The 25711-nt window shown below is 38.2% G+C and overlaps 1 protein-coding gene and 1 long non-coding RNA gene across 3 annotated transcripts; both read right to left on the bottom strand.

The window, feature by feature from the left end:
- Nucleotides 1-1042: 1042 nt before the first annotated feature.
- On the bottom strand, nucleotides 1043-3655 carry LOC147501623 (B3 domain-containing transcription factor VRN1-like). 2 transcript variants are annotated; one of them, XM_086603813.1, is made up of 4 exons: nucleotides 3077-3655; nucleotides 1974-2527; nucleotides 1704-1876; nucleotides 1043-1409 (listed from the first exon to the last, which is right to left on the bottom strand). In XM_086603813.1, the coding sequence occupies exons 2-4, from the start codon at nucleotides 2281-2283 to the stop codon at nucleotides 1173-1175; spliced, it is 720 nt and encodes a 239-aa protein (XP_086459939.1). In that variant the 5' UTR covers nucleotides 2284-2527; nucleotides 3077-3655; the 3' UTR covers nucleotides 1043-1172. The 2 variants fall into 2 exon arrangements, with proteins under 2 accessions (XP_086459939.1, XP_086459938.1); XM_086603812.1 differs by having other exon boundaries at nucleotides 1974-2277.
- A 2133-nt stretch (nucleotides 3656-5788) lies between these two features.
- On the bottom strand, nucleotides 5789-25430 carry LOC147501622 (uncharacterized). Its single transcript, XR_015219842.1, has 3 exons — nucleotides 24417-25430; nucleotides 24187-24343; nucleotides 5789-6336 (listed from the first exon to the last, which is right to left on the bottom strand). It is a non-coding gene; the product is annotated as an uncharacterized LOC147501622 (long non-coding RNA).
- Between the last annotated feature and the right edge of the window lie 281 nt (nucleotides 25431-25711).

Genomic DNA, 25711 nt, shown 5'->3' with positions numbered 1-25711 from the left:
CCAAAACCAAAAATCGCGATTCTTGTAGCGAGGCCCAAAAAAGACTCGAGCGCTGGCGCTTTTGAGCGGTCGCGCCAAAAATCAAAGACCGAAGGCGCTGGCGCTTCTTTGAGCTGGTCGCGCTTAAATCATCGAGTCATGGCGCGGGCGCCCTCGATCGTGGAGAAACAGAAATTTTCTCTACACATCTATTACCGCGCATTACCGCGGATCGATTAAGCGGGATGTCCATTTGATCGGAGGTCTACTTCCGGTTATTGTACCTTTGTGGGAGGTAATTTAGTCACTTGGAAGAGCAAGAAATAGAATGTAGTGGCTCGTTTTAGTGCAGAAGCTGAGTACAGAGCTATGGCTTCCACCACCAGTGAAATCATATGGCTTCGCACTCTTCTGAAGGATTTGTGTTTTGGGTTGCATATGCCAACTACACTTTACTGTGATAATCAAGCTGCTATGCACATTGCGGCAAATCCAGTGTTTCATGAGAGAACTAAGCATATCAAAATTGACTGTCACTTTGTGCGTGAAAAAGTACAGTCCAACATTGTCACTACCTCCTTTGTTCGAAGTGACCAACAGCTTGCAGACATTTTTACCAAGGGACTTCCAGCTTCCAAGTTCCATGATATTCTCTCCAAGTTGGGTTCGCTGGATATCTTCGCACCAACTTGAGGGGGAGTGTGGGAGAAGAAAGGCAAGGGGGCAGGTGCGCCTTGAGCAAGGCTAGTTGGAGCGGAGGTGCGCCCTAGTTGGTATTTGCAGAGATTTATCAGATTCTTATGTTTTCTATAAAGGAAAGTCTCCAATCCTTTATAGAAACATATAAACACGAATATGCACTCATATTGTGCTATATAAACTCTCTGTAACCTAAACTCTAATCTATCTCAAGCAAAATAAAAACATTTCTTCTCCCGTGGACGTAGGTCGCCGCATTGGCACCGAACCACTATAAATTATTGTGTCTTGTCTATTTATTTAAGTGTTAAATTCTACAAGAACACCATGTAAGAGGCCTTAACAAATAATATCCAAATAAGTCTTTAGAACAACAGATTCTACCTGCACTGAAAAGGAAATATAGACAATAACATAAGCCTAACACAAAGTTGATCGAAGAGGGAACCTCTGCCCACAAGTTAGGCAGGCGTTAATTACAATATAATAAGGAATTACAATATGTTAAGCTTCAGCACAGCATCCTCCTTGTTTATAAGCTCAAAGGCACAGATGTCTCCAAGTTTAACACCACTTTCCCTTATAAATTTAGCTAACCCTCTACACATTCTCATGTAAGTGTTACTCAGATTGCATCCAACTTGCCATTTCCTTCTCTCACTTGAAGCCTGAATAGTTAAACTGACTAACCCCTCTGGCAAGTACTTCTTGGAGAATTTTTTGGGTATTGGCTGCAAAACGAAAAAGGAAAATAAAACGCCATTTAGTCATTTACACCTTGTACGTGTTCACAAATTCTATTACATTGTGGTTTGACATGGTATTCAAACTTCGGCATGTTAGAGGTCACGTTTAAGTTATTGCGGCACCTTGTTAAGTTACCATTTACTCTAAGCAAGTAATAAACAAATTTTCCTCAGCTCTTTGATGATTTTGTATGCTATATTAAGGCACACAGTTTACAAGATTTAATGAAGGTGTGTTACAAAGCCTTAAAGAAAACAACTATAAACCAAGGTGCTCACCATGTAGATACCATTCACATAGGAAGGCTGCACGTAAATTATGAAGTAAGGATAGCTTGATTTGAATGAACCAGCTATTTGAATACATCCATCATTCGCTTGAGTTTTCAGTCGTCTCTTCATCATCAAAGCTTCTTTACGTGAATATTTTTTTGTAATTGAATCATCTTCACCTGCATTTAACAAACACAGTAATGTAATTATTGGATATCCAGAGCATCATGTGAAAAGTAAAAAACAACTAAATTGGAGTTTGATATATATGCTTACTAGAAGGATAGTCAGTAATTTCCATGCGCTTTCTAGATTCTCCGGCATTGTAGAGAATCTCATTACCACTCATATCAAATATCAGAACACAAAATTGAGATTTTCCATCATACTTAAAACTTAAAAAATGCCCTACATCAATAGAGTATTGCTCCATGAATTCTTGCCAACCTTTTTGAAACCAAAGAATGCCATCCACTTCTTCCAATTCAACACGCGAAAGTGCACCAGTAGGAACTTTTAAGTCTACAATATATGGAAGACTCTTACCCAGTTTTTGAATAATGAACTTGTTCGGGATCCCCTGCATGCACACTCATTAAGTAACCTTTATTTTTATGACTATATAGTAGACATTATAGCATGAACTTACTGCACCTTAGAATATTCATGGAATCATGATCGAGTTCACTTCTATAGTATTATTTAGGTAAACTTTTTTTTTGAATATATATACCGACTCAATTGCTATTATACAAACCTAGCTAGCTAGCTCCGATCCCAGTACGGTATACTAGTTATTCCATTGCCTGCCTGATTTCCATGTGAATATCCTTAAGAAGCAAAGATGAATCAGAATGTTTCAGCAACAAATAACTTCTTCTCAGAGCTTCCTACCATGCGTTTACCAATAGTCCAATACATAATGCATATCTAGACATGAGTTCACTTAACATATTCCTATGGAATACTTTACTATAAGTTTTTAGCATTATCACTAATTCTGTATCTCAAAGAAATACTCAGATTTTCCATTTGATCTACTTAAGCACAAACATAACAGTGTGTACTTAGACTATACTGATTAAGATTGGAACTAGAGATGCAAGTAATATGTGCTAAAAGTTAACAAAGAACTAACATGAATTCTTTCCTCCTAAGTCCCATCCAATCATTTCATATAATATAAACTTCACATCCTTAAAGCTCAAATATAATTAGTAACCAATAACAGACAAAATTTTAACATTAACACTATACAGTGAGGACTTGATTCATTATAAAATTATCACAATTAAAAATGAAAACCAAGATATCAAACTATTAAGTTCCACACAGAAAAAAAAAACAATTCGAATAAGGAAGCGGGTTGAAATTCTTACAAGTTGTCGATCCTTTATGATGGAAGAGTTAATAATCTTAAAAAAAGATGACTCCTTTCTTGTGATCTGTTCTTGGGTTTTCTTTTGGTGCATCATTTTGTTATGGATGATCAAGAACTTAGTATGTGTTTTCTTAATTTGTGAAGAACAAAGAGCAAATGGTATTAGTCCTCAAATGGCTTTTATGGAGTTTGGCCTGTGCTTCTTTAGCTTTGTGGATTTGTACGTATACAGTACATAAACGTGAATTGAATGTAGGCACTGATCGAGTTTGTAGTGATGTTCTGTTTCATGCAGATGGACTATAGTATCTCTAGTACTACTACCCTGCACCATCCAATTCATCAGAAATTGAAACTGGCCAGTTACTTGCGGTCAACTTCATGTTTCTGAAGAAGGAAAAATATTTTCATTTGTTTTGACTTTGCTTCCAAATGACTTGTGAACAAAGCCACAACAAGAAATGGTTAACTATGGACCTTTGGTCCTTGACTATTAAGGCAAAAGTGGACTGGCCTGATTCCAACAAGAAAAATAAGTGGACTGGCTTGTGTTTTTAAGTTAGTAAAAGATGAAGGAGTCTTGTGTCATGTCATCATCATCTGCACAACGATCAGGACTAGAACATTAAACCAGCTTCAAAGCATCAAACCTTTGTACTTCGTGATGAAGATGGAATCATGGAATGCACTTTTTAAGGTATCGCACTCATTAAAGAAGAAAGAAACCTAATTTGGAGAAACTTCACTGTCCACGGATTATCACACATGACTATTATATCTGCACTACAATCTCCGATATCTTTCTTACAGGTTTACCTTTTGTATATACTGTAAAGGCGTGATTTAGCTTTCCTTTACAAATACAGTTGGAAGGGAACTGGAAAGGGTTATTATTGGGACCGAGTTCGGTTTAGGAGCGAACTGCCTACGTATCTTCCTCTTGATTCGCGAGGGAGAGAAGAATCAGGTCTAGCGTAGTTCATAAGAGGGGTATTTATAGATGGTGAGAGTGAATCCTCGCCCACCACATGTAAAGTGTATTACAAACGAGGGGTCTCGATTAAGGAGGCGTGCGAGTGCTGTCTTTATAGGTCTGCTGTGATGATGTGGATTGTCAGTCTGGGCGAGTAGCTTGCGGCAGTAGTCAGTAGCTGGGGGCAGTGATTTGTACATGTGCACCTCTGTTCATGATTGCTTCTAGAAGATAAGTTGAGTCACGTTACAGCCTAGTTCGCGTGCTGGCGCGAACTGTTCTGGAACGTTCACTTATCTTGGAGATGCAATCTGATTCTAAAGGTCGGTGAGGTATTTCCATCATGTTGAGTACGCGCCTGATATTTTTGAAAGAGAATATCACTCCCTTACATATACGTACCATAAGTACCAAACCCCAACCACATTTTTGTGCTACGAAACGTAAGGAAAGATTGAACTGTGAATTCATTTCCATTTTATATTGCCATTTGGTCCGGTATTTACACCATCTTAAAAGTTTAGATACTGTAGCTAACAAGACTGTCCAACTTAAGCGCAGGCCACACTGCCACAGGGTACTCACACAATGACACAATGAGTAGGTCATTGTGATTAACTAAGTAGCATAGACCCTTTAATTGGGTGGTTTTAAACTTTTAGTTTTGTTTTTTAACCAAGAAGGGATGAGCAGCTTACGATTCTCAGAAATTGGAAAATGTCGCAACCCAACTCTTGTCGCCATTGAGAAGGAAATAAACAATACGAACAGCATAAAGTACCCAAAAGTGTTCTACGAAATAATATTACAAGAAGTCTGTGCGTTTTCTATTGCTTGTTTAAATGGTTCCGTATCTCTCGTAGTATTGCAAACGATATGATGCTGTAACTTTTCGTGCAAATTAAATTTCCTGGTTTATCAGCTCAGACAGATTCACTGACGCCCTTACTAATTCTCAAAGCATTGCCATTCAAATAGTCTTTCAAAGGCCATTCTCTACCATCTGAAGTTTGAAATTTGAAATTCTCCAACCTCTTTGGTAGGTACTTCTTCAAGAATGAGTATGGCGTCTAATGATCTAATCATCATCCGATAATTTTATAAAAAAACAGCCTATTCTGCCAGATTCTTTGAAAAGGTCGTGCTGCAGCCACATGCACGTATTCCATGGGCTAGATGGTTCTGGCAATCTGGTGTCTAACACATTGTAGTTGCGGCATGCATGCCCGCTTTAAAGAGTCCTCTGTTAGGAAACTGTACTATGTCCAAGTTCACCTAGCATTTTATCCCATGGCAGAACTGCAAAAGTAATGGGTGCGACTTTAATAATGTTACTCACTTTAAAGTTAAACGGGGCAGGTTTAAGATAGTTCTAGATTTCTAGTTCTTCTGCATACATTACAGAAGGTCCGAAACATGACATAATGACATTTACGTCTAGATCAAACTAGTCAGCTCTAGGAAAGTTCTCAGGGGTGCTGCATTGCCAAAAAATTACGAGTTCATATTTCACACGGATAGAAATATATGTAACACAAGTTATTAATATTTAACAGGTACAACACACGAACAATGTGAATGTCAAATATGTCAGTGCAATTCTGCGAATAGTGCACTCCGACTCGAGAACAAGTGCAGGTCTTAGAGTAACAGACTAACAGGCATAGCACACCCTGCTCCTAAGAATGAAACAGACAATACAAGAGAAACATAACACAAAGCTTAAAAAAGGTCATAGCAGCGGGAATTCCCTGCCCACAAGTTTGGTTGGCGCCTTGGCTCTTTGGGTAATACAATGCGCGGAACAAAAATAACGCTCCTTATTAACAGATGCAAACCACCCTCAACAAATACAAACAAATCGAAGAACAAAGAAACAGAGTTACCTGCACTGCGAAGGAAATAGACAATAAGAGAAGCCTAATGCTTGGAAAGTCAACATTATATGACAATAAGACAATAAGAGAAATAGTCAACATTATATTACAAAGAGATTCTTTGTACAAATGCTTGGCTCATGGTACCATATCTGCAATTAATCCCGTCGCAATATATTAGCCTTTAGCACAGGATCCTTCTTCTTTATTAGTTCAAAGACACAGGTGTCTCCAATTTTAACATTGCATTCCAACATAAAATGAGCCACGCCATTATTGAATCTCATATATATGACCACAATTTGGAAAGCATTGTACGAGCCATTTCCTTCTCCCATCAGAAGCTTGAATTCTTATTCGGTCTAACCCTTCTGGCAGATATCTCCTGTAGAATGAGACTGGCATAGGCTGCAAAATAAATAATTGGAATTTTAATGGAAAAAGAAAAGAAGAATATGAATCAGACAAACTTCACTCATTCTAATCATGTGTACTGTAAATGAGGCGTAGCATATAACTTGAAGTGTACCCAGTAACATATAACTTGAAGTGTACCCAGTCTTAACTGTATACGTACATCAGTTACATTATATCGACTTTAAATAGATTTTAGAAAAAGAATTTTGTTAGAGCTACTTTATCGACTTTTTAAATTTTACTTTTATTGACTTTTAACACTACTTTTAAAAAGATAAGAGAGCCATCGACTAAGAAGATATAACACCCCGTCTTTTAATTTCTTTTCCTATAATAATATTACTATTAATAATAATAATAATAATAATAATGTAAATAAATAAAATAGACATAAGATATCCAGTAGTTTTAGATAAAAGCCCGTAAGTAAGTAGATAGGTTTAAAACCCTTGTTTTTCGGGGAGGTTTTAAAAACTAGAAAAATAGGGGTTTCTCAGGTAGAGTTTTTAGGGAAAAACAAAACGTGAGTTTTAGAAGAAAAAAAGGGTTACTGAAAAAGTTTTGAACGAGGAAGATTATCTTTTCGCGTGACAGTAGATGTCGGGCTTTTGGGGTTTCGTTTCGGGAGAATTGTTCGGTTTTAAAACGGTGAGTAGTCATAATATATTATATTTCTTTTATTGGTTTCAATTAAACATATCAGTAATGCCGTTTTCTCTAATTGCAATATTGCCGACTCTGTTAATGGTTAGATACCATTTTGAATCACTGCAGTAGATAAATTAGGACGACTTTTGGCATTTAAACTGTCCGGTTCCGACACAACGTGGCTAATGGCGCCGCCATCATCGCCGACCTGAAACCGTTCTTTGTTTTTTTTAAAGTATGGTTTTTTATTTGATTTGTGGAATTGTTGAATTGTTAACTTTGAATGTTTATTGATGATGTTTAGTTGTGGTAGTGAAGAGTTGGGTATTGAATTGGTGTTTGGGTTGATTGGGTGAGGGGAAGTCTTGAAACAGCCATTAATGGCGTTCGACCAAGACCCCAAACCGTTCCGATTTGTTAATGTGTTGTTTGAATGTTTTGTTGGTTGGATTTTGTTGGGACATTGTTGTTGGGTTGAGGTGAATAGGTTGGCGGTGGATTGGGTGCTGGAGAGGAGCTGTCGAAGCTCCAAAGGTTTGTTAATGGCGTGAGATGTGATTTTTGCAGTATAACGAAATTATGAATTGTTAGGATAGGTGTGTAGGGGTTTTTGTGGGGATGAAAACCGCGGGGTTGGTTTTAGTTATCGATGGCCGGTGGTGGCTGCATCGGTGGTGGAGGCGTTGGTGGAAATTTGAGAGGAAGGAGATGAACAGTAGCAAAAACGACTTTGGGCTTGGGCCAAAATCGTGGTGGGCTAATATCTTTTTACTTTTGGATTTTTATTTTTGGCTTAAGTTAGACTATGGGCTTTAGGCTTTGGGCTTTGGGTTAGAAGAGTTTGGGGATGGCCGACTTTGACTGTTGACCAGAGTGGACTCTGACTTTGACTGTTGACCAAAGTGGACTTTGACTTTGACTTTGACCAGGATTGACTTTGACCAATTGGCCCGAAAATTTGACTTTTTCCTAAAATTATGATTCGGTCTATTAGGATAAGTCTAGGACTATTAGCATGTTTGACTTTGGCTAGGACCTTTATAAATATACTTGTAATGCGTGTATTTACCGCTTTGTGATTTTTCGGGGTCTTTTTACGATACACAACGTTATGACACTTATACATCCATGAAATTAATAACGCGTAAACAAAAAATACTTGAATCAAGATATTCCTTCGTTCTCTGAAATAATATATACAATAAAGTTCAATAATGCGTAAACAAAATTTACCGCACCCTTTTAGAACTCTCCACGCCTCAAGTTTTAGAATTGAGTTTATGACTGATGAAGTCATATGTTAGGTAGGCATTTATTGAATGTGTCATAAATGGCCGTTAAGCGTTATATAAGGGGATTCATTGAATGTGCCATGAATGACCCGGGTATTCATTGAATGTGCCATGAATGACCAGATGGTTGAGATACTAAAGAGGAACTAAGGTATTAAGCCTTGCGGGTTAGTTGAATTCCTTGAGTGTACGAGAATATAGGATTGGGTATTCCTTGAATGTGGCAAGAATGACCCAGGGCATTCATTGAATGTGCCATAAATGGCCCGTTAGTGATATGATAGGTATTCCTTGAATGTAAGCGGAAATGACCTAAGGTATTCATTGAATGTGCCATGAATGACTGAGTTTTTTGTGCCCAAAGAGGTCGTGAAATATGTGTATGAAAGCCCGAGATGGCTATGATATTGTGGTATTGATTGGGAGAGGCACACAGAATGTGTGATTTGGCAAATGTGTGGAGTGCAAATCGTGGAGTAGGTACTAAAGGGTAGGTGTATAAGAAAAGTAATTGATTAATTGACAAGAGAAATTGATTTGATTATCGAAAGTGTGTTTGGCTTATTTTGAATCCATATAGGATATCTACATATGTTATATACAAGTTCTAACTTTCTTTTGCGGGGGAGGGTAGGACTTAATAATATTTTTGAGGGGACGCGGTCCTACCCTTATCTGGCCGACATCGGTAAGTGTAATTCAATTATTTAGGTATTAAAAGGAGTTATTAGAATGAGTTAATAAAATGGAAGTTAATAAAATGGAAGTTTTGCTTGGGAAGAAACTATGCGGTTGAGATGACGGAACCACCGCCTTCCAAGTGAGAATGATTAGGTTATGATAGATTTAAAGTGTTAGTTGGATAAGTAAAGTTTGAAATGTTTATATGTATTTAGTCTACTCATTCCAAAGAAATTCCATTTGTCGACCCATGTTTGCTTTGTTTTGGCAACGTGGGTGTGTTCTTGGGAACATAGGTGGAAGGCAAAGGAACCAACCGCGACGTGTGATTGGGATTCGTGCCTGGAGCAGTCCATTAGTTTTCGTTTAGGTCTGATTCTTTATTGGAAGAATGTAATAACGTAGTTTACCTTTTTCATGGCATGAGAACATGGTAGTGAGGAATTTTATTTATGAGAGTTTGGTTGATATTTTATTTGGACGGAATGATATCTTAATAAAGCAATGGCAGATAATTATTGGGATTATTTTAATTTAAGTTGTTTCTTTTATGACATGGCTATTAGGGTTTGTATGTGTAGTATCCTCCGTCATAGTCTAAGTTTTTAAACAAGTGAACCTAGTGATGTTTGAGATATTTATATTTCAAATATTCACTTGGTTATTGTTTAGAAATTCGGGTTGTGACATTTTTGGTATCAGAGCCTAGGTTAGCTTAGTGTTAGACAAGGCCCAAAATTTCGATATCGGTGGATATCTCGGTGTACCCAAAAACCGAGATATATCGGATATATCGGATATCTCGGTTTTTTTGGTGACCAGTCCAAAGTTTCTAAAATATCGGAAATATCGAAATATCGACATAATAGCAACATTTATTTATCAAGAAAACCATAAAAAAATATTGACAAATAATTAACCACAATGTCATAATCTAATGTACTTAAAGTCTCAAATTACAAAATAAGATAAATAAGTTACATCAAATCATCAATACATAAACGAGTGACGTGGCTGGTCAACTTCCATACCCGATTCTTGAATCCTAACTGCTTCACAATACCCTACCCAAGTGTATACAGAGTTATACCCACCGTTGAGAAATTGTCGAACATGCCACTCATATTTTTGTGTTGGAAATTCTAACATGATTCCAATTCGAGGAGTGTTGGTGTAACTATACATTGGGTGCAATGCAACAAATCCAGTGCGCAACAAATGATTCATAACTTGGATAGAGTTGTCCATATGTTGGTTCAGCCGTAGTGGCCGCCATAAGGTTGTTGATCAACCCCCATCCAATATCCATATGAAGAACCATATGACGCACTACTCGCAGGGTGATTGATCATGCCACCAGAAGAATCATTATCTCTTGATTGGTTGTATCCCCAACCACTACTATATACACTCTCATTGTCATGGTCGTGTGTCCCTGAACTCATACTCATTGCTTCAAAATTAGAAGAAACCTCAATATCAACATCATTTCATATAATGTGTCCTCGTTGTCTTCTTTGACCAACACTTCCACGCCCTGGCTCATACATTCTTTGAGAATTGTCATTAAGAACTCCTCTACCACTAGTGTTTCTGGTTGTAACCTCATATACTTGTGGGTCCAATGGAGTTTCCTCATCAGTTGAGTCATGCAATTGAATGTTAAAATAACCTCCACCTCCACCACCACCACCATCACCATCACCATCACCATCACCACCACCACTATCATCATCATCATCGATATCGGGTTCTTGTCTCTCGTCATCACCGAGATGTTCTCGGACAAATTATCTTGTGTTTGGAGAGGTGTGTCAAATTGGGGCCCAAACCGGAAACTAGGGCGATTGTCATCTTCTCTTATTACTCATTTCGACCATATCTTCAACATTTGGGTCGGGCCTACCTGATTCAGATCCAACACCAAGCGCTTAAAAGATTTTTATCAATAACCCGGTCGACCAATGGATCAACTTGTTCACTATCCATAAATACTTGGGTGAGGTCAATAATTTGATCATTATCTATATTTTGCGCACGTCTTTGCTTCAAACACAAGTTGTAGTGGACCTTCACCAACATCATCAATTTTGGCACGCCAATATGGTTCCTAAGTTTCGTGTGAATTAGGCCGAATGTGCTCCAATTGCACTCACACCCAGATGATGAAGCTGTTTGAAAAAGAATTTTGATCGCCAACTCCCTTAGCTCTTCTGTATCACCACCATACAACTCCCACCATTCAGCTGCATTATTTAAACAAAAAAAACACATATTAATTATCTATAGACAATGCATTTGAGTGATTGAGAGTATGAAAAAAATATTTCATTTACCAGGGTGTGAAATTGCTATTCCAGCCTGCGCTGCAGGTGTACCAAATTCCCCTAAATGATCCCGAAACGACATCATCTAATAGACCGAAGTGTTAGTGACCCAGCATAAATGTAAAATTCAAATTCTAACTTGAGAATATCAATATTCTTATTTTTACCTGATGCAATGCTTTTGCTTGTTTGCGACCATCACTAAATAACACTTTTGCTACTTTTATAACTGCTTGTTTGTGGGGATCGGAGAATCCGAGCTTCAATGTGTATTGGTACTCTGGGTTTAGATACATTGCTAGTAGAAATAAACATAACTTTTAGGAATATTTGAAATAGAAATAATTTAATTAAGTCAAACTAAATCAAATAAACTCACCAAATTGTAGTAGCACATCAAGAATTGTTTTTGTCCATCTTTTGTCGATAATATCAAGGACCCAACCACATCCGGGGATTTGAGATCTTCTCCCTCATTATTTCAAAGGCTTGTTGTACATATGGCATTGTTGTCTTCTTGTCACCATCCAACAACCTTAGGCATCTGTACAAAGGTTCAAGAATTTGTACAACATAGTTAACATCATTCCAAAAATGCTCTTGAGCGACTTGCTCCACAGTCATCATACCCTCTACAGAATTAGCCGATGGGGTGTCGAGATATCTTTGATCCACGAACATCTGCCTAAGCGATATCTTTTTCTGCTGGAGACTTTTGAGAGACAAGTAGTTTGTGGCGAATCTAGTTGCTGCAGATCTAACTATTTCGCCACCACATGTCTCCCTCATTAATGCTAAGACCCTGGATGCATTGTAAATGAACTTTGTAATTGCATGAGCTTTGCTGATACACCCCGCCACCCGATGATGCTTGGCAATATCTTTTAACATCAAGTCTATGCAATGACAAGCACCGCGGTGTCCAAAATAAATTATATCCCGGTGTCTTCATCACAATCTTCTAGCCTTTTGTAGGCGTAACCTTGATCGGGTTTACTATCGCACCACATTTGGTGCACCTATCTCATCAACAACCTCTTTCATTAACTTAAATACGGTTTTGTGATCTTTCGCTCAATCTTGATATCAAAAGACTTCTTGAAAATTGTTTCCCGTCCACAATAGACCATGAAGTTAACGAGGGATATCTTTCTTGTCCCGCACCAACCATCACACATGATGGTGCATCCATAAGTTGGATACTTCTCGCCACTTCCATTTCGAATTTGTCGATATCATCATTTTCCATCTTTAAATATTTTCCCGATTACCTCTTCAAAGAGTTGGTCCTTTCACTCCGATGGGGCGTTTAAGTGATGAAATCAATAGTTGGTTGGTAGTATGGATTGTTTGTCGTTAATGCATGTGGAGGTACTCCGGCAAAATTGAACCATGAACTGATCCGTCTACCCAACTTCTGCCTCCATGTCTTCATTTTACCCATGTCTTTGACACTAGGTTGGTTGTGTCCCGGCTGTCTAATAGTGTATGGATCAATTGTTTCTTGTCTCATGGTTTTGGACTTCCGCAAACCCATGAATCCCTTTCCTTTGTTGCTTGATCCAGAGCCACTTCCTGACACAAAAGTAGTATGATGCCGAAAACTTCTTGCATGTTCTCCTTCCCTTTCTAGTCATCTTTCTTCCCATTGGTCACTCTGAGTTTTTCGTGCTTGTTGCATGCCCTGAAACTCCTCCTCGCTTCTTCTTCAAGTCGGAATCATTGGAATCATCGTCCAAATTAGCGCATTGTCTCCTCAACTCGAGTTTCATTGCCGCTTTTTAAGTGTTTTATTTGTGCCATCCTGTAGTAGGTCTCGCACTGCAATTCTTACATGTCCAGGGACTTCCTTACACCTTGCCACTTGGTTACCAACCCCAGATAAGTGTTGTTTTAGGCGACTGACCCCACCACTATGAAATTCTAATTGACAGTAATTGCATTTAAACTTCGCCTTGTTGTTATCCAACGGTATGCCATGAGACCAACCAATATCCGGTTTCCTAACCATTTTTCTCTTAGACAAATATGTAACTATGAAACAGTTTTTCCGAACACGTTGAAATGATGTACGTAGACAAATATAACTAATTAATCAAAATGTAAGACATACATTTAAAAAAGTGTCTACTCTTCAAATAGTCAAATACTACAACGGTACAACCCAATCCAATTTGAACTCCATAAAAAAGGATAGACATACACCGAAAGGTAAACAATAGTGATCGAGCTATGCATATAACAACAATCGATGAAAGAAATTGTTTTGATCTGCCGTAACTTTGGGCATATACTACCACCTTAGGCAGGCACCGCCATCAAACTGATAACAAAAAGGATTGGAAATAGAAAAGGTAGAGAAAGATTCTATATTTATCACTATTGAACCCAACCCGCCCTCAGTCGGCAGATATTTATCTAAACAATCGCCTAAACCTCTTCGCTGTTTCACCATCGATGTCATCTTCACTGCCAGATTAACCCTTGTAACCTCAATCGAATCTCAATCAAAACTACTACAAAACACTTGTCCAAAAGGTAGGAAGATAACCAAGACAAACAATATCCCAAGTTCACTGATCAAATTTATTTCGGTAAAAGCAATCAACACTAATCACTAGGTAGCTAGTTAAGCACAACAAAAGGAAAGAAGAAGCTCTAATCCAAGGCCGAAAATTTCGGACGACAAATCGATGTCGCTGAAATATTTCGTTTTTTAAGTAATCCGAAATCAAAATATTCAATATTTCGCAGCCGAATATTTAAGCTTTTTTAGCCCGATATATATCGGCAAAACCGAAATATATTTTTATTTCGACAATATAATTGATATTTTTGACTTATTCGACATATATCTTTTGACTTTGACCGATGTTTGACTGATTTTTTATTATATTTCCGATATATATCGCTATATATATATCCATGGACCAAAATATTGTCGATATATCTGATATATCACCGATATATCTGATATATCGCCGATATATATATCGGTATTTTGGTACACCGACATCAATATTTCCAATATATATCCACCGAATATAGAACCCTTTTTTCTCGATACATATCGGAATTTTCGATATAAAACTTTATATCGCCGATATAATTGATATATCTGATATTTACGATATATATCGGTTGACTTTTTTACCATTTTTTTTATATTTCTAATATTGTATTTTCGATATATTTGATATTTCTGATATTTTAAATAGTTTGGACTGGTCACCAAAACAATGGATATATTCATCGATATCGATATTTTGGGCCTTGTATATATCGACGATATTTCCCGATATATTAGGCCTTCGATTTGTTAGTGGCTTAGTGTGTACAGCATAAGTCACATGGTGATATGGCCATATGAGATCATCATTTGGTAATTCAATTTGGCTATATGCATTGATTCACATTTGATCAAAATGATTACTGAAATCTACTTTCTTAATATAAAGTTTCTAATTACATCCAATCGATTCATAGGTTGTGTTAATGTCTATGTCGTGGAAATTATAATCCTTAAAAGTTGGTTATTTGAAAATTGTTAACCTAATCAGATTTTATAAATATTAACTCCTGAAATTGATTAAAATTTGTTAAAATTAGGAGTTAATTTCCGCAATTTTGATTTTCCATAAAATGTCTAAGCTTATTGTGCAAATTAACTCTTTGACCTGAAATTGTTTTTCCTAATGGCAGAAACTAAAAACTAACTAAAGGCTTATGTAATTATTATGTCCGTTGCCTTTTCCTTTTCATCTTTCGTTCTGAGAACATGTCCTAGTGTGAGTGTCTATCATGGAGTAGGTGAATTATTTCTCCACACTCCACAGTGAATTTGTTGCTAGGACTATAAACAACTCACCCAACATTCCCAAGTTCAGATTAAGTAACATTAAGAGCAGTACCAACATTAACAACTTGTGAATCACAATATAAAGTAATCTCATGATCAAAGTTAACATTAAGAGATTGGTTTTGTAGCTAAATTAGTAACTAAGCAGAAAACAAGTAACAACATAACTGAAAATAAGTACTTGGGTACAGAAAATGTCGCCAACTTTTTTCCCCGTGATGCTGTGACTTTGGTTTATGCTTTGGTTTATGAATTTGTGAATTCTGTGATGAGTTGGTGTGAAGGTTGAGGAGAGGTTTTATTTTTTTGTGAAGTAGTGGGTTTGCTAACATTCACGGAATGAAGTCCATTTTTCAATGACAACATCAGATATCAGATGCTAAAGCTAAAGCAAAACCTTTTTCACTTTATTCCAAACCTTTTTCACTTTTTCACTTTTTTCTTATGTAGCTAACAGCCTAACATTCACTTTTTCACTCTAATCCTTCGATTTTTTTATTTTTTTTTCACTTTATCTCGCCGATATATCTCGGATATCTCGCCGATATATCTCGGATATTTTAGATATTTCGGAAATTTCAATATTAAAAATTGGTCAAAAAGTCAACCGATATATATCGATTATATCGGAAATATCGATTATATCGGCGATATAAACTTTCATATCGGAAATTCCGATATATCTCAGAAAAAAAGGGGTTCAATATTCGGTGGATATATCTCGAAATATCGATCTCGGTGTACCAATTTACCGAGATATATCGGCGAGATATCGGATATCTCGGCGATATTTTGGGTCATGGTGTTAGAAAGTCTAAGTGATCCTCGGATGTGGAATATGGGTTATAGTATTGAGAGTTTTGGATATATGTGAATATTAATGGGAGTTTTGTTTGAACTGTAGATCATGGTTGAGACACGTAATGGTAATACTACTAGACCTGCAGTGAATACTCTAGTACAGATGTCAGGAGGACAGTTGAATTAGTTGTTGCAGGCTATGCAGAATAACCATCCTGTTCAGGGAGATCCTTTTGCTAAGCGCAATAAGGAGTTTGGTACTCTTGGTGGGCGCGTGATTTACTAGTGTTGGGAATCACGATTGCAGCAGAGTCTTGGATTCAAAGTTGTGAAAATGTATTTGAGCGTATCACGACTTCTTGAGATTCGTATGTGCGGTTGGCGACTCACCAACTTGATGACGTTGCTAGATTTTGGTGGCGAGCTCTCACCCCTAGTCTGGACACTAGAACTTTGACTTGGGAAGACTTCAAGATTAGATTTGAGAGTAAGTTCATTCCTGAGGCAATAAAAGAGCAGTTGACTCAACAGTTCTCGAGTTGACTCAAGACGGAAGTCCGTGGACCGGGTATGTGACCAAGTTTAATGAGTTATCGAGGTTTGCTCCCTATCTTGTGGATCTTGACAAGAAGAAAACCAAAAGTTCATACGTGGGTTAGAGAGTCACTTGTCCGGCAAGTTGATTCCTTTGATGGGGTCACTTTTGATCGTGTGTTGGACTTGGCCTTGAGATATGAGGAGCAGAATGCAGCCCTAAGAGAGTTGAGGGGGAAGAGGAAGTTTGGTGAGATACCGGTTGTTGGTCCTAGGCCTTTTGAGAGCGGCTGACCCCGAATCGGTTTAGGCCTTATGATATACCCTCGGAGGGTCCGTTTGAGACCACCATCCCGGGGTTTCGGGAGGATTTCATCAGCCGGGGTGTATACCGACCCGGGAGGATTTGCCTGAACAAACAGGTGGTTATAGGCCACCGGGGCGACCGGAGGCTATAGACCTCGGGGAATCGATGGCGGCGGTCCCCGAGCTTCAAGGTCGAGCTCCGCTCTTCGTATCGACCCGAAGATTTACTTTTACTTGCACATCCAAAGGCACCAATGCTCGAGCCATAGTTCTGTTGAAAGGGCTTTGGGGGAGTGTAGCGGTGGGGCATTTATCTCGTTATTGCCCTACCAAGCGGGGGTAATCAATCGCCAGAATAGAGCACCAAAGACCGACCACTCGTGCTAGAGCCTATGCAGCTATGCCAGGACCTGGGAATGTTGAAGGTACCTTTAGTTCATCTCAGTTTACATTCAAAGTTTTGTTTGATTCGGGTGCTTCACATTCCTTTATATCTCGTCAGTATGTTGAGAAAGAAAGTTTTAAAACTACCCTTTTATCTAAGCCCTTGTGTGTTGAGACACCGTTAGGAGGTTCTGTTACCTTGTATGATGAGTGCAAAGGTTTTAAGTTATGTTTCTTAGAACGTGTCTTTATGGTAGACCTGATCGTGTTGGGGTTTGAGGGTTTCCATTTCATACTTGGTATGGACTGGTTGACGCGTTATCATGTTACCTTGGATTGTGCGAGGAGGGAGGTTATAGTGAATACACCTGGCATGCCAAGGTTGATTCACACCGTGTGTTTAGTAAGGAGGACTTCGGTGATGTCTAGTTTCACATTCTCTATAGATATACCCAGGGGATATCGATGATGTGGAAGTAGTGAGAGACTTGAAGATGTTTTTCAGGAGATTCCGGGTTGCCACCCAAGAGGGAGGTGGAGTTTAAGTATAGACTTGTTACCGGGGACTGCACCGGTTTCAAAGTCGGCTTCTGAGGTTGGCACCTAAGCTATTGGAATGAAAATGAAAGTGCAAGTCGAGGAATTACTCAAGAAGGGGTAAGAGTTTAATGTTTAATGATTTTGTTTTTGGCTTAACCATATCTTTTGAGTATATGGGTTTGAATCTTTTAAGGTGTGTATGACCAGGTTCATACGATCGAGCAACTCACCATGTGGTGCGCCTGCTATTTTTGTTTCAAAGAAGGATGGTACTTTGAGGATGTGTATTGACTTCAGGGATTTGAACCAGGTAACTATAAAAAATAAGTGTCCGCTTCCTAGGATTGATGACCTGTTGGACCAGTTGAAAGGGGCTAAGATATTTTCAAAGTTTGATTTAAGGACTAGTCATTACCAGATGGGAGTTGAAGAGAAGAGTATTCCTTTGACTGCATTTAGAACTCGGTATGGATTGTATGAGTTTTCTGTGATGCCTTTTGGGTTGACGAATGCACCTGCATTCTTTATGGACCTGATGAATCGTATTTTCAGGCCCTTTTTGGATAAATTTGTGATTGTTTTTATTGATGACATTTTAGTGTATTCACAAAACACAGAAGAACATAAGATGCATTTGAAGATAGTGATGCAAACGTTCCGGGAACAGAAGTTGTATGCTAAGTTTAGCAAGTGCCATTTTTGGGAAGAAGAAATTCGTTTCTTAGGACACGTGGTATCTAGTGAAGGGATTGTTGTAGACCCTGAGAAGGTTGCTGCAGTGAAAGAATGGAAACAACCAACCACTGTTATAGAGATTAGAAGTTTCTTGGGGTTAGCTGGATATTATCGGAGATTTATTGAGAAGTTCTCACTTATTGCACAGCTCCACTCACCAAGTTAACTAGGAAAGATGTGAAGTTTATGTGGACTAATGATTGTGAGAAAGCTTTCCTAGAATTGAAACAGAGGTTGACTACACTCTCAATTCTAGTAATCCCAACTAGAGGCGGAAAGTTAGTGGTTTTAACAGATGCTAGTGGAACTGGTTTGGGTTGTGTGTTAATGCAAGACCAGAAGGTGGTGTTGTATGCTTCACGACAGTTGAAGATACACGAGAGACGTTATCCTACTCATGATCTAGAGTTAACGGCAGTGGTTTTTGCTTTGAAGGTGTGGAGACATTATTTATATGGTGAGAAGTTCGAGCTTTACACAGATCATAAAAGTTTGAAGTATCTTTATTCACAAAAGAGTTGAATATGAGACAGCAGAGATCGATGGAGTTCATAAGTAGTTATGACTTCGAGATTCAAGATCACCTGCAAGGGCAATGTAGTCATGGATGCACTTAGTCGATTGCACAGTGTTTGACCACTCTTATGGTGCAAGAGTGGAAGAGTTTAGAGACTATAGCAGCTTATGACGTCCGGACTACACCGGATACTGATTTGAGGGGGGTATATATGTAGTTTGGAGGTTAGGCGGGTGATATTCAAGAGAGTGATTGCCATGCGAAAAGACGAGACCGATTTCTTTTTGAGTCGGTTAGATGATCCGGTCATTGATATTTTAGATGATTGTCCGTCCCGAGCGGGCAGTTGATTCCGAGGGAGGATTGAGATTTTATGAGAGATTGTGTGTACCGATGATGCAGAGTTAAAGAAGGATATTATATGAAGCTCATCGCTCTCGGTTTACAATTCATCCCGGAGGAACGAAGATGTACCAAGACTTGAAGATGACCTTTGGTGGGAAGGAATGAAAAGAGATGTCGAGAATATATTTCTCGGTGTTTAACTTGTCGGCGGTTAAAGGCAGAGCATCGAGGCCTTCGGATTATTGCGACCATTAGAGATACCGATGTGGAAATGGGAGCACATTTCTATGGATTTCATTGATGGCTTGCCTAAGTCCTCGGAAGAGGTAATGAATCTATTTGGGTTATTGTTGATCGCCTAACGAAATCTGCTCATTTCATTCCTATTGACGATGTATTAAAAATACGAATAAGTTGGTTTCCTTGTACATTCGGAAGTGGTCGGGTTACATGGGATTCCAAAGTGAGTATTGTTTCAGATCGAGATCCTTTGTTCACTCGAAGTTTTGGAAGAGTTTTCAAAGATGCTATGGGCACTAGTTTGACGATGAGTAGCACGCTTATCATCCCTCGCACCCATGGACGCATCGGAGAGGTGAATCGATATTAGAAGATATGTTACGATCTTGTGTAATGGATTTTGGTGGAGGATGGGAGGAACATTTTCCCTTTGGTGGAGTTTGCATATAATAACAGTTTCGGTCGAGCATTGGTATGGCACCCTTTGAGGCTTTGTATGGGCATCCATGTCGATCACCGCTTGTTGGGCGGATGTGGGAGACCGAAATTGCTTGGGCTTGAGATAGTGAGAGAGACATCCGAACATATTAAAGTCATTAGAGAAAGGATTAAAGACAAAGACAGAGTAGGCGAAAAAGTTATGCAGATTTGAAGAGGAAACGGGTTGAGTTTTTTCAGAGGCGATTTTGTGTTTTTGAAGGTTTCCCTATGAGAGGAGTTATGAGGTTTGGCATGAAAGGAAAGTTGAGTCCACGGTATATTGGACCATATGAGATAGTAGCCTCCGTTGGTAGTTTGGCGTACCATCTTGCTTTGCCGCCTAACTTAGCGATGATTCATGATGTCTTCCACGCGGTCTATGCTCTGAAAATGTGTGAAAGATCCTATCGAGGTTGTTCGGCCCGTGAGCTAGAGTTGAACGATAATGTAACTTTTACAAAGGAGGCCTATCACGATAGTAGATAGGGATGTGAAACACCTTAGGAGGAGGATTGTAAACTTGGTAAAAGTGCAAAGGGAGTGAAAGGAAAATGATGTGACACGAACTTGAAGATAAGATAAAGGCGGATGCACCGAAGCTCTTCTCTGACACTCTACCTTGAATCTCGAGACGAGATCCTTTTAAGGTGTGTATATTATAACACCCCATCTTTTAATTTCTTTTCCTATAATAATATTACTATTAATAATAATAATAATAATGTAAATAAATAAAATAGAGATAAGATATCCAGTAGTTTTGGATAAAAGCCCGTAAGTAAGTAGATAGGTTTAAAACCCTTGTTTTTCGGGGAGGTTTTAAAAACTAGAAAAATAGGGGTTTCTCATGTAGAGTTTTTAGGGAAAAACAAAACGTGAGTTTTAGAAAAAAAAAAAAAGGGTTACTGAAAAAGTTTTGAATGAGGAAGATTATCTTTTCGCGTGACAGTAGACGTCGGGCTTTTGGGGTTTCGCTTTCGGGGAACTGTTCGGTTTTAAAACGATGAGTAGTCATAATATATTATATTTCTTTTATTGGTTTCGATTAAACATATCAGTAATGCCGTTTTCTCTAATTGCAATATTGCCGACTCTGTTAATGGTTAGATACCATTTTGAATCACTGCAGTAGATAAATTAGGACGACTTTTGGCATTTAAACTGTCGAAGTCTGGACACCGGTGGCTAATGGCGTCGCCATCAACAGCACCAAACCGTTCTTTGTTTTTTTTAAAGTATGGTTTTTTATTTGATTTGTGGAATTGTTGAATTGTTAACTTTGAATGTTTATTGATGATGTTTAGATGTGGTAGTGAAGAGTTGGGTATTGAATTGGTGTTTGGGTTGATTGGGTGAGGGGAAGCCTTGAAACAGCCATTAATGGTGTTCGACCAAGACCCCAAACCGTTCCGATTTGTTAATGTGTTGTTTGAATGTTTTGTTGGTTGGATTTTGTTGGGACATTGTTGTTGGGTTGATGTGAATGGGTTGGCGGTGGATTGGGTGCTGGAGAGGAGCTGTCGAAGCTCCAAAGGTTTGTTAATGGCGTGGGATGCGATTTTTGTAGTATAATGAAATCATGAATTGTTAGGATAGGTGTGTAGGGTTTTGTGGGGATGAAAACCGCGGGGTTGGCTTTAGTTATCGATGGCCGGTGGTGGCTGCATCGGTGGTGGAGGCGTTGGTGGAAATTTGAGAGGAAAGAGATGAACAGTAGCAAAAACGACTTTGGGCTTGGGCCAAAATCGTGGTAGGCTAATATCTTTTTACTTTTGGATTTTTATTTTTGGCTTAAGTTAGACTATGGGCTTTAGGCTTTGGGCTTTGGGTTAGAAGAGTTTGGGGATGGCCGACTTTGACTGTTGACCAGAGTGGACTCTGACTTTGAACTGTTGACTAGAGTGGACTTTGACTTTGACTTTGACCAGGGTTGACTTTGACCAATTGACCTGAAAATTTGACTTTTTCCTAAAATTATGATTCGGTCTATTAGGATAAGTCTAGGACTATTAATTAGCATGTTTGACTTAGGCTAGGACCTTTATAAATATACTTATGTACGTGTATTTACTGCTTTGTGATTTTTCGGTCTTTTACGATACACAACGTTATGACACTTATACATCCATGAAATTAATAACGCGTAAACAAAAAATACTTGAATCAAGATATTCCTTCGTTCTCTGAAATAATATATACAATAAAGTTCAATAATCGTAAAACAAAATTTACCGCCCTTTTTTAGAACTCTCCACCTCAAGTTTTAGAATTGAGTTTTATGACCGATGAAGTCATATGTTAGGTGGGCATTTATTGAATGTGTCATAAATGGCCCGTTAGCGTTATATAAGGGGATTCATTGAATGTGCCATGAATGATCCGGGTATTCATTGAATGTGCCATGAATGACCAAATGGTTGGGACTGCCCTAAAGAGGAACTAAGGTATTTCGCCTTGCGGGTTAGTTGAATTCCTTGAGTGTACAGGAATATAGGATTGGGTATTCCTTGAATGTGGTAGGAATGACCCAGGGCATTCATTGAATGTGCCATGAATGGCCCGTTAGTAATATGATAGGTATTCCTTGAATGTGGCGGGAATGACTTAAGGTATTCATTGAATGTGCCATGAATGACCTGAGTTTTTGTGCCCAAAGAGGCTATGAAATATGTGTATGAAAGCCCAGAGATGGCTATGATATTGTGGTATTCGTGGGAGAGAGGCACACAGGAATGTGTGATTTGGCAAATGTGTGGAGTGCAAATCGTGGAGTAGGTACTAAAGGGTGGGTGTATAAGAAAAGTAATTGATTAATTGACAATAGAAATTGATTTGATTATGCGAGTGTGTTTGGCTTACTTTTGAATCCATATAGGATATCTACATATGTTATATACAAGTTCTAACTTTCTTTTGCAGGAGGGTAAGACTTAATAATATTTTTTGCAGGGACGCGGTCCTACTCTTATACAGCGGCGGACATCGGTAAGTGTAATTCAATTATTTAGATATGAAAATGAGTTATTAGAATGAGTTAATAAAATGGAAGTTAATAAAATGGAAGTTTTGCTTGGGAAGAAACTATGCCGGTTGAGATGACAGAACTACCTGTCTTCCAAACTGAGAATGATTAGGTTATGATAGATTTAAAGAGTTAGTTGGATAAGTAAAGTTTGAAATGTTTATATGTATTTAGTTACTCATACCAGCAAATTCTATTTGCTGACCCATGTTTGCTTTGTTTTGGCAACGTGGGTGTGTTCTTGGGATCATAGGTGGAAGGCAGTGGAACCGTGGCGTGTGATTAGGATTCGTACCTGGAGCAGTCCGTTAGTTTTCGTTTAGGTCTGATTCTTTATTGGAAGAATGTAATAACGTAGTTTACCTTTTTCATGGCATGAGAACATAGTAGTGAGGAATTTTATTTATGAAAGTTTGGTTGATATTTTATTTGGACGGATGATATCTTAATAAAGCAATGGCAGATAATTATTGGGATTATTTTAATTTAAGTTGTTTCTTTTATGACATGGCTATTAGGGTTTGTATGTGTAGTATCCTCCGTCATAGTCTGGGTTTTTAAACAAGTGAACCTAGTGATATTTGAGATATTTATATTTCAAATATTCACTTGGTTATTGTTTAGAAATTCGGGCTGTGACAGAAAAGATGGAATGAATGCTGTTAAAGAAGTCTGTTTTGAGCTCCACATGGAGGGAAGCCAATTTCTCAAAAGACGAGACAGCTAAACAGGCTACTAGAATGCATAATGAAGAAGTACTTTTCCAGTTTGGCAATTTCCCCATGGCCATATGAATGGGAGGGTTGCCTTAGCACCTACTATAGGTTCGACTGAGAAGAGATGTGCACATTATATGTGGAATGCAGGAGGCCTACCTAGTAGGTTTATTACATTACTATGATGATGCTAGCGTCTAAGAAGTTCTTGTAGGGTCACTTCTGGACAAGCCTTAATCATCGTATCAAACGAGTTTATGGGAAAAATTACAGGGAAACTTTTCTCTATGACTATATTCCTCCGCTATCAAACCAAGCATTATTCTTTTCTCTTATGCTTTTTCCTCCAATCTTTGTTTTTTTTCTACAAAATGAAAACGTTAACTACATACAACTACGAAGTAAAGAGCTCACCACATATCTACCCTTCATATATGATGGTTGCATTGAAACTTTGACTTGAATGAACTAGCTTTCTGAATAACTCCATCTTTTTCTTCAGTGTTCACAGGTATCCTAGTCACTGAAGCTCTTTTAGATGATCTTCTTTTTGAAATTGAATCATCTCCATCTGCATTGGATCGATACAATATATATAGGTAAAACTCGGAAGCATGTGAACAACAAGTTAGTTGAAGACTCACTAGAAGATACGTCCAGCAATGCCACATCAGTGCCATATTCACCTTCTTTTTCGGGCACACAGAATTTTTCACCATGATTCTGAAGTCCTTTAGGTAAGTAGTCTATCTCATTACCGCTCATATCAAATATAAGAACATAAAACTGCAATTTGCCATCATATTTAAAAATGAGAAAGTGCCCAGCACAAATAAAATGATGCTCTATAAATTCCTGCCAGCCACTCCTGATCCAAACATCACCATCAACATTTTTAAGTTCAACATGCCAAACTGTATCACTGGGATCTTTTAGGGCAACAACATCAGGCAGATACTTGCCATACTTGCAGACAAACTTTTTAGGGATCCTCTGCATGGTGCATGTATCAAAGTTAGTTTTCGATGAATAGAATAATCCATAATATAAATCCTCGAAGTTACTCATGAATCCTGAAAGCAAAACTCCAGGTATAATCTTAATCCAACAGATAAATATCCTCCACATTCCTCCTTAATGGTAGTTTCATAATTACGGTTCCTCAATATCCATTTGGAGTTTCATAACACCAAAACAATTCACTATTCAAACCCCCTACTAGCAACGATTTCAAGTTTCATTAATACCGAAAATTCAAAGCCATGTGTACAAATTATTGCAGAACAGTTAAAATTGCAGCATCATCTTTCTGCTCTCTTGGATTCACAGCAAGTAAATATAAGGTAATGCCACCCAAACAAATTTTACTGACGCTCAAAATGCCACTTATTATTAAGCTTCAATTTCTTATACAATCATACTACATACACTTAATTCACAAATTACATTTTCTGATTAATCAAATGCACTTGGGAATCACGTGCATGTAAATTGGACTATTCAAAAATTAATGGAAATGTACTAACTACCAAAGCACTTTAATAACTAACAAAAAAATAAAAGGTAATACGAGGAAGGGGTCATTATTTCTTACTATTTGTTGACTTTAAAGTATGGTGGTGTTGATTATTTTGAAAAATGAGTAGGATTTGGGTTCGGGTTTCTCCTTTTTAAGGCGCCGCATTCTCTCGAGAGAGAGTGGGAAACATAACAGAATGCCCAACTGCATATCAGTTACTACTTTTTTTTATGGACTTACTAGGCCTATAACTGGAATAGTGGATAAGTAACTTGTGAGTGTGCGTGGGGGTACTTTAGACATTTTCACTTTGCATTATTCTGAACTGCGTTCTCATTTGACAACTTAAGAACGGACAACTTCAGTTTGATGTTCTCCTCATCGATGAGCTCAAAGGAACACATGTCATTAGGTTTCAAA

This window comes from Coptis chinensis, chromosome 4 (assembly GCF_015680905.1).
Source record: "Coptis chinensis isolate HL-2020 chromosome 4, ASM1568090v1, whole genome shotgun sequence".
Taxonomy (NCBI): domain Eukaryota; kingdom Viridiplantae; phylum Streptophyta; class Magnoliopsida; order Ranunculales; family Ranunculaceae; genus Coptis; species Coptis chinensis.
This window is presented reverse-complemented; position numbering and strand designations above follow the sequence as displayed.